The sequence below is a fragment of the Apodemus sylvaticus genome, chromosome 9 (genome assembly GCF_947179515.1).
Source record: "Apodemus sylvaticus chromosome 9, mApoSyl1.1, whole genome shotgun sequence".
In the NCBI taxonomy this organism is placed as follows: Eukaryota; Metazoa; Chordata; class Mammalia; order Rodentia; family Muridae; genus Apodemus; species Apodemus sylvaticus.
Genome location: NC_067480.1, coordinates 68,830,701 through 68,840,356, shown reverse-complemented (window position 1 = coordinate 68,840,356; position 9,656 = coordinate 68,830,701). Strand labels below are relative to the sequence as shown.

Below are 9,656 nucleotides of genomic sequence, written 5' to 3'. Positions count from 1 at the left end.
TGGGCTGTCAGGGTGCCCTGAAAGCCACATCTAGCTACATTTTCCTTTTACAAGCAAAAAAACAGTTACATTTTTATAAATGATGGTAAAACAAAAGAGTTTTATGTTTTACTGTTCTACAGAAGTAATATGTAGCATGCTAATTGAAAGTATTATCTGATTCTGACTTAGCGCCATCACATCAGGCATGAATATTGGGGTTTTTTTTGTTTGTATTTAAAGTTTGCTTTGCCACAGAAGCTAAAATCTATACAGACACAGTGCGTGCGTGCGTGCGTGCGTGCATGCGTGCGTGTGTGTGTGTGTGTGTGTGTGTGTGTGTGTGTGTGTGTGTGAATGTATAACCATGTATATATGAAATAATGGTAGAATTGTGTTCCCTTTCTCAAGCTCTGTTCTATAATTGCAATAATGCATGGGAGTAGTGTACATGTTCATGTATGTGCTCATGTGTGTGGAAGCTAGATGTCTTCCTTAATCACTACCTTTGTTTTGAGACAAGTCTCTAATCTTGAAGCTTACCAATTAAGATAGGACTGGCCATCAAGCACCAGGGATTCTTCTGTCCCTACCTTCCCAGCACTGGGAGTTCATGTGCGCAGCTTTTTATGTGTATGAGAATATATGCACCTGTGGTGCTCAGAATCCTGAAGAGACTATCAGATCCACCAGAGCTATAGAGTTCTTTGCTGAATACCAACTTGTTATATGGATATTGAGATCTGAACTCTAGTCACCATGATTGCATACCAGTTAATCTTAACTGCTAAACTATCTCTTCAACACCTCAATGGAGGTTCTTAAGACATCCGTTTTCTCATTCCATCAATTTCCACAGTTTGCACCTTTAGTCATTACCCTCTCCCTGTTATAATCCATATAAACAAACATTCTAGCTCCAGTAAGGCAATCACTGGCACATGGCTATAATCAGGCAGGTGCATATCTATTTCAGAGCTGCCGTGCACTACACAGAGTTGTGTATTGAATTGCATTTATTCATATCATTGCATTTATTTATGGGATGGTGTACCTTCTAATATCTTTACAACACACTGATTGTTTCAAAGGCTCTTTACATTTCAGTCCCATTTTAGTATTCCTTTAAACAACTTGACTGATGATTCTGAATGTTCAGCCAAGAGAGTGGTATCAAAAGCTTGCTTGAACTTATCTAAAAATTCATAATCAGTACTAAATCTGAATTTGTTTGCCCAGAGCACCACAGTGCCTGGGTGGGAAAGGTACACCATGGTAGCGAGCAGCTTATCCAGAAAGTAGTGGTGGTAAACAACATCAGAGGCTAGGACATAATCATAATAAAAGGTTGACTTAGGGAATTTCCGGTCCAGGTCTTCCCCCCATACCAATTCTTTCACTTCAGGTAGATGAGCTGTGCATTCTAGTGTGTTTTTTAAAAGATTGTATTGAAGATTTCCAAGAACATCAGGCAGGTCTGTTGCTGTGACTTGAGCTCCTATGAGAAAAAGAAATGGTGATGCTGCCGGGCAGTGTTGTCGCACGCCTTTAATCCCAGCACTTGGGAGGCAGAGGCAGGCGGATTTCTGAGTTCGAGGCCAGCATGGTCTACAGAGTGAGTTCCAGGACAGCTGGAGCTACACAGAGAAACCCTGTCTCGAAAAACAAACAAAAATAAAAGAAAGAAATGGTAATGTTGCCTCCAGATAAGAGCAGCCACAATTTCCTTTCCTAAGAGATAGACAAGAAACATCTACATGTCTTACTCCTGCCTCTGTTGGTATATATGAAATTAAAAATAGGCAGCTTCCTCCTACATTTGATCTCAGTAGCACCCCAACTTAAACCTCCACCCCACTCATGAATGTCAGCAGGGTTCAGTTTCATACCTTTGAACTCTTGCATGCATGAAAACCAGGTAAATTAAAGTAACTGCTTGAAGACTAATGTCTCCAAGACTATTTGAATAACTAATGATGCATGTCAAGTGACATTTAGAGGCAATTCAGTAAAAATGTGGCCAAGCCACACAAAGAGTTTTTGTTGTTGTTGTTTATTTTATGAGAACAAGAAAAAACAAACCTAAAAGACTGGACACAATGGAAACAAGGCCTGGTCCAGCACCAATTTCAAGTATTTTAGCATCTTGGAGATTTAATTCCTCTGTATGGTCTTCTAAATATCGACACAAAGCTGTAGCCTAAAAGACATTAACAACAATTTTTCTCTTTGAAGTTGGATCATTAGAAACCAGGAGCAAACCATTGTTGCTTGTAGTTGAACATTAAAGCATAACCCTAATTATTTTCCATTTAGTAAGTGTTCTATAAGAACCAATATAGCCAGATACAGTGGCTCCGACCTGTAAGCACTAGGAGCATGAGCAAGCCTGAGCTACTATGTGATTCTTACCCCTGGTTCAAAAACAAGCAAAACAGAAAGGAAAAACTTAATATAATACCCATCTCTATCATGAATGTCATAATTCTAACTAAAGACCTGGAGGATCAGTTCCACTCTTAAATCAGGAATGTGCACTGAAAAAGAGCAAATCTTGTCAGCTTTTTAATGTAAATTACGTAAATTTTAGCACTTTTCTCCCAGCTCCTTGATGAAACTATAGATTAATGAGGTTTGTTCCATTGGACAGCTGACCAGTTTGGATTTCTCCCCCACTTCCTCTCTCTTTCTCTCTCCTTCCTTCTCTTGGATGACAAACATTGCCAAAATAGTAGTTCTCAAGGTGTTTAGTTCATTAAAGATACACATCCTTAGCTTCTGTGGGTCTACATGTTTAGATCAGCCCTGATGATACCAGTCTGGACTACAATATGAATGAGCAAATTAGTTTTTATTCATGATATAAAATATCCTTTTTTTTCCATTTGTATTTTTCATAACTGTTCTTTAATAAGATACAACATTTCATTGATTCATAAAAATGTTATTTATGTTAGCTGGGCATAGTGGCATACACCTTTATTCCCAGCACTTGGGAGGGAAAGGGAAGAAGATTCCTGGGAGTTCAGTGCCAACTTCAGCTACATTGTAAGGCCCAGGACAGCCAGGACCTTGTTGCCAAAACAGTATTTGGTGGGGATGGAGGGCCACATATATACATGTGCAAATGAAATATCAGCAATGTCATGGGAAAGACTAAAAAGGTAAATATCCACAAAACCATACATACACAGACTAGGGTTTCAGTGAAGACATGGAGATGCAAAGCAGTTGAGTTCTCTAGTGCACTCCATTTTTTGTATGGGCTAGGCAGGAAGTTACTGGCCAGGGAATGCCTGAACTCCTCTCACCATTGCAGGTCATGGGGTGAATAGCACAGTAACCCTGTCCCAATCCATCCTGTGTTCTTGTTGAACAGATATCTTCAAGGGTAATAGCAGCTATCTATGCTTCAAGGTACTCTAGTGATAGGTAAGACATGTGAACCACTTATGAATTACTGTTTTGTAGCATAAATGAGGTATACAAGTGGGACTGGGCAGAATAGAGATCACTTGGAAGTCAGTACTGCCTTCCTGATGGAGGGAGAGGTGAGCCAGCTGAGGAAAGATGTATGTGGCCTGCCAGGTGGGAGTAGCAGATACCAGACAGCATCAAAACAAGGGAGGGGATTTTGGTTGGCAAGGAGAAGAAAGTTCTTGTGTGGACCTTCAATATTGAGTGTCGCCTACAGTGTTGCAGAGAACATACTCTGAGCAATCCTGTGAAGATGACTGAAGCCAGCCTCCCTCTGAGCTCTGGAACACCCTGTCCTCCAATAAGTGTCATGTGGAGTGTTATTTTGACATTTCAGTGCACCTACTCTATCCTTCAAAGCAAATTCTGAAGTAATCTCCATGGAGAGTTGCACCAGAAATCATATATTCACATTGTAGAGCTGGCTGCCTGAAACAAATCCCAAGATGCCATTTGGTACAAGACAGAATGAAACCTTAATTTTCTAATGTCTTACCATCACTGTAGTTATGTGTTTGCCTGGTATAATAGTAGGTTTGGTGTTTTCAAACTTCTGGTTAAACAAAAGACCATTGCTGCAAGGAAATCATACCTATATATAAATTACTAGAAGAGCACCGAGACCTAAAGCCCTGACTCCTTTTTTCCCACCTACTAAACAGTCCCCAAGACCACCTGGAGAGTCCAATAGGACTCTCATCATGACTACTCAGTGTTCCACAGTGCCAGCATCATGACTTTCTAGTTTAGAATCCTTTTACCATATATATGTATCAGACAGTTTTTAAGAAAGTCACCTCCTTGCCCTACACAATAATCAAAATACTTAAAGATCTCAATATAACTCCCAAACATCTGCAAACTTCTGCTCTGTACCCTTTCTAATGTGGAATTCCTTGCACTGGAGAAATTGGTAATATTGGGCCTCAGACTACTCAAGAATTGATGTTTCCCAAACCTATGAACCTTTCTGAGTTCTGGTATTCTCAGCTGTGAGGTGGGAATAATGTTGCACCAGTCACTACAGCTAATGTGGGCCTAGGAGTAGTGCCTCATTAATCTTCACAATCGTGTCAGCAACTAATTGTTACCAGTAATTCACATTTTAAATATGGACACAATAAATGGACAACTGCCCGTGATCACACAACCTGAAAATACAGAATTTTGTCTGTTTCAATACCGTCCTTACAAGCATAGGAATCAAGAGGTAGAGACATGACTCCTGAATGTTTCTTCTGAAGTATGTACTGTTTACCATGTGAAAGAGTCTGAAATTCCTGAAATGCCTGAGAATGAGGAGCCCAAAAGTGCCTAGTGCAATTTCTAAACTGTAATTTTTTAACTTTTTCCATATAGTAGTATCAGTTTTATATCCCATTCTACTTATGTCAGTTGAAAATATTTCAATAAATATTGATTAGGATTAGGGATGTGTGTGATGGACCACTTGTCTGTCATGAATGAGAAAGAAGGGAGAGGGCTGGCAAGGAGCAAGAGGAGGAAGATAATGGAATGAGAGAGGAGGATTGCACTTCGAAGTGCTACAGGAAGAAATGCCGTATGTCTGAAGAGCCCAAGTTCCTGGGAAAACAGGCAGTTACTCATTAGGTTCAAAAGCACAGAGGTGGGGCTGGAGAGATGGCTCAGTGGGTAAGAGCACCGACTGCTCTTCCAAAGGTCATGAGTTCAAATCCCAGCATCCACATGGTGGCTCACAACCATCTGTAAAGAGATCTGACACCCTATTCTGGTGTCTGAAGACAGCTACAGTGTACTTATATATAACAAATAAATAAATATTAAAAAAAAAAAAAGCACAGAGGTAAGAAGGTGCAGCCTGTTGTTGTAGGCAACACAGATGTACAAAATATTTTATCTCCAGAAAGCTGCACCACAAATGTAGCAGTTCTCACCCCTGGCCACACCACTGTGCCATAGTTCTCAATGGATTCTTGAATGATGATCTTCTTGCCTGCGAACTGATAATGCTCTTGTGTGTAGCTGGCATAGTCTGTCGGAACAAATTTCTGGATGCTACGAAGAGATGATTCTATCCTGTCAGACTCTGTGAAGCAGAAAAATCAGATGGATTTCAATAACATGGTAATAGTTGAAACTGTTTCTTTAACGGGAGGGCAACCATCAATAGCTATGACTGTACATAGAACATGAAACTGAATTACATAGAGTAATAGGGACATGGAATTCACATGTGACAAAATGACCCTGCTCTTTCCTTAAGAGGACAGAAGAGATGACACCCTACCCATTTTCTTGCCACCAAGAGAAAGTAATGTTATCTGGTTGTCTACAGTGACCTGGGTGAGCGTTCTGAACATGAAGGAGCTAGATAAAGATGCGTATGGCTATTTCTGGATCTTGGGGTGAGATGGCATTCCCACATGTTGGCACGAGCATGTTCTCTTAAATCCACAACTACCCCTCAAAAGGTCTAAGCTACCCACAGTCTAGCCAGCTTTCCAAGCCCCAGGAGGCTAGTCACCAAACTCCAGATATTAAATTACAACTGCTTTAAATACTACTTGAGCCCCATAAACCATAATAGCAGTTCTCACATGTCATAAAGTGGGAAGAGAGCACCTAACAGGGCTAGCATGCAGTGAAACAAATCTTTATAGGTTTGTCAATGTTTAAGAGGAGCAGTGAGGTGAAATGTCAGGGAGGCTGAGGATGCTGAGCACATGATCAGTTGGCTAAGAACTAAAACAGCACCAACAATGGGGATTCTGACTTGGAGCAGAAGGGTCAGGCATGGCCTTTGTATACTGGAATTTGATGGATTTTGACAGAGGAGTAAAATCTGGCCTCTAGAAAAGGAAAAGGGAAAGCAGTTAATGAGCATTTGCTGTCTCTCAGAAGAGCCACTCGCGGTGGAAAAGGAAGGAGGTGAGTTGGGAAAGACCCTCTATAGCTGTAGCTTCCTTCAGGGCAGGCCCTCCAGTGATTCAGGGGACATTGACTATTACATAGAATTTAAGAAAATAAACTGCGGCTCATAGTTTATGTGTCTATATATGTTTTCATTTTTATTTCCTAGAAGTTTGTTGCCTTTTAAGATTATATCAGTGTGGGACATATTAGAAACAGGTTTTTACCAATAGTAAGGGTGATTGAGTCATTTATAGATTAATCCAGGGGAAGCCTTGGTTCCATTGATGGATGGTATCATGGTTGTTAACAAGTAGCAGTTCTCATTTACACCACTCAAAAGAGAGAAACTTCTGTACTGACCCAAAGCTAAACTTCAATAAGCTGGTAGGAACTTGCTCATCAAGAGCCAGTGCAGTCGTTGGTTCACACTCTCCTCTGTAAAGCTATAGGGCACAGACTCACAGCCTTCACAGTGACCCTAGCAAATAAGCCCCATCTTTATAAATGACTAATAAGGTCCACAACCGTGGGGCTGTGAGCTGATACTAAATCTAGTTCAGACATATAGAAAGCCAAGGAACACAATGGAGAATGTCTTACTCCCAGGTTCTACAAGGAAGAAGAGACACTGATTCACAAGTATTTACAAGGACCCTGTATAAACATATTCACCATGAGTGGTGTGTGTTCCAGCAACAGAGAAAATGGAAGTAACATGGAAAGCATGTGTCACAGCGAGATGTGTAAAATTACTAACGGTGAGATTTGAGTATTTTTTTAAATTATTTTCATGCCTGAGTATTTTGCCTTCATTCAGGTATGTCTGTGTGCGATGTGGGTACAGTGTATGCTTCAGTGTCTGCAGAGGCCATAAGAAGATATCAGAGAGTTAAGATGGGTATAAGCCACCTGTGGGTACTGGTAATCAAACCTGGATTCTCTGTAAGAGTAAACCTGTGCTTTTAACCATTGAACGATCCCTCCAGCCTGAGATTTGAGTAGTTGTAATTTTGGTCTTTAATATAATCTAATTGTTAATTATATAACATCACATGTTTCTTAGCCACAAGTAACAACCAGATCCAAAGTTCATGAAATCCACAGCCAGAATAGGCTTATCTCCAACATGCCAGGCCGTCAGGAATTCCTGACAGCCCCATCAGGTTCCTCTGACCCTGCCACAGCCACTGTGTACCTCTATCCTTTTCTCCCAAGGACCACCACTGTGCCAACAGTTTTCTCTCAGTGTTACAAATTTGGTGGGATGATATTGCAAGTAAACAAGTATTAAGTAGTTAAACTATCCCTATCAATATTATTCATTATTATGTATTTACTTATTTTGAGATGTGTAAAACAAGTGGGTCTTGATTTCTTGATTCCTCTGTCTCAACCTCTCCTGTATTAGAAATACTGGTGTGCACCACTGTTCCTTGCTTCAATCAACATTACTTTAAAAATTGATTGCTACAGATTTTTCTCTGACATCTACATGCATACTGTAGCATGCAATACTTGCATACACATAATTAAAAATGTATTAAAAATAAAAACAGGCATTGGGTGCATGAGATAGCTCAGCAATTAAAGGTGGTTGCTTCTAAGCCTGAGGACCTACACTGACTCCTGAAACCTCACGGTAGAAGTAGAAAATGAACTCTGGCAAGTTATCTCCTGCCTTCCACGGGTAGGCCAGGACATGCACAACAAAACATAAATGTAATAGAATTTTAAACACAAGCGTATAAATAGTTTTATGTAAGAATGTGTGGAGGTCTATAAAGAGAAACTTGTGTATTACACTTTAAATAGTTTCACTTAGTAGATCAGAATTTTAGAAACAGTTATATTTTATGAAAACAATGTGGAAAAAATAAGTTAACACCCTCTTTAGCAGAGGTGAGACTTTTTTTTTAACCACTGTAAATGGTTATTTGAAATGGTTCTCAGGAAACCCATGTTTATGTCTTTAATTCTTTGCTTCCTGAATCCATTCCTAGACATAATTCTAAACTTTCACATGGCTCTAAGAGGAAATACCTCTGACAGGGAACCACTGTCAGAAAACGATACCAGGAATATATCTGAGTGAGAAGCAAAAAACAAATCTAAATTTCCTTTTGATGATTTTAAAAGTTGTTCAGATGTATAGCCCTCTTAGAACTGCACACATGATAAAACATTGCAGAAGTGATAATGAAAACTAGAAGGTAATTGATTTTGTTTTCTGCTCTTCTTTATTGTAGTTTTAAAAAATCCTAGAGTTTAAAAGAAACACATTATTGTGGCTGGGAAATGCTGTAAGAACTTACCTACTGAGGGTCCTGCAAAATCCTCGTCCTCCTGTGGAGTCCCTGAGCACAGGGGCGACTGGGCTGTGTGGAGCTGCTGGGCCATAGGCAGAGCCTATTGAGAGGGAAAAGACAATTCAGACTCAGCCATGCAAGGTTCCCAGGAGCACTGCTTACCATTTTATCATTTCCTGAGTCAAAACAAACAAACAAAAAAAACCCTCTTCTTGTCATCTTGGTTCCCCGGGGTGAGTAAGGCAGCCACCCATGGAGCTGGTTCAAGAGGAAATGCAATCCAGAGCAGGTGCACCTGAGAGCATATGTAGCTGCCCCTTGTCACGATCTAGGACTGTATCATTAAGTTCTGGAGCTAAAATTATTTCAAATAACTTTCAGAAGACAATTTCAGTGAAGAAAGCCTGTACAACACTGGGTGCCAGTGGGGACGGCTGTGGATTGTGGTTTATTGAACCATGGACAAGAGACCCAGCTTGGCTCAGACGCTGAGACTGTTGGAACACTCTAGCTAGGACACTGATCTGGTTCCCCACTTTCAGTACGCGGAGTCTCCTTAATCCCCCTCAGTCACATACAGGAAGACTGGTTTGCAACAAAAGATGTATCCAGCAACCACTGATAGGCAAAAGCCACAGGCTTGTTGGACCGGGAAGATCCAGGGCACTTGTATTTGCTGAGTATAAAAGCAGATACTGCCATTTGAAGGACAGTGAGATAAAATAGAAACAGAACCAGCACTAGGAATGTGTATCCACTCACTGTCTTCAAAATCACAGTAACCCCATCACTATCCCACCTACCTAGGAGGCTGAGGCAGATGATTCACAAGTTCAAGGGCAGCCCTGACAATATAAGAGTCCTGTCTCAAACTTAAGACAGCTCAGTGGTAGGTGAGGGGTAGACCACGTGGCTTATACCAAGCTAATGTTCAGTCAACTAAGAGGAGGGTTGGGGAGGAGAATCCCGGATAAAGATGAAGTTGATCAGTGACAGACC

The 9,656-nt window shown here is 40.6% G+C and overlaps 1 protein-coding gene across 1 annotated transcript; it reads right to left on the bottom strand.

Annotated features, from left to right (window-relative positions):
• Positions 1–1,082: 1,082 nt before the first annotated feature.
• On the bottom strand, positions 1,083–8,748 carry LOC127692617 (protein-lysine methyltransferase METTL21C). Its single transcript, XM_052193172.1, has 4 exons — positions 8,664–8,748; positions 5,373–5,524; positions 2,062–2,179; positions 1,083–1,477 (listed from the first exon to the last, which is right to left on the bottom strand). The coding sequence occupies exons 1-4, from the start codon at positions 8,746–8,748 to the stop codon at positions 1,083–1,085; spliced, it is 750 nt and encodes a 249-aa protein (XP_052049132.1).
• Between the last annotated feature and the right edge of the window lie 908 nt (positions 8,749–9,656).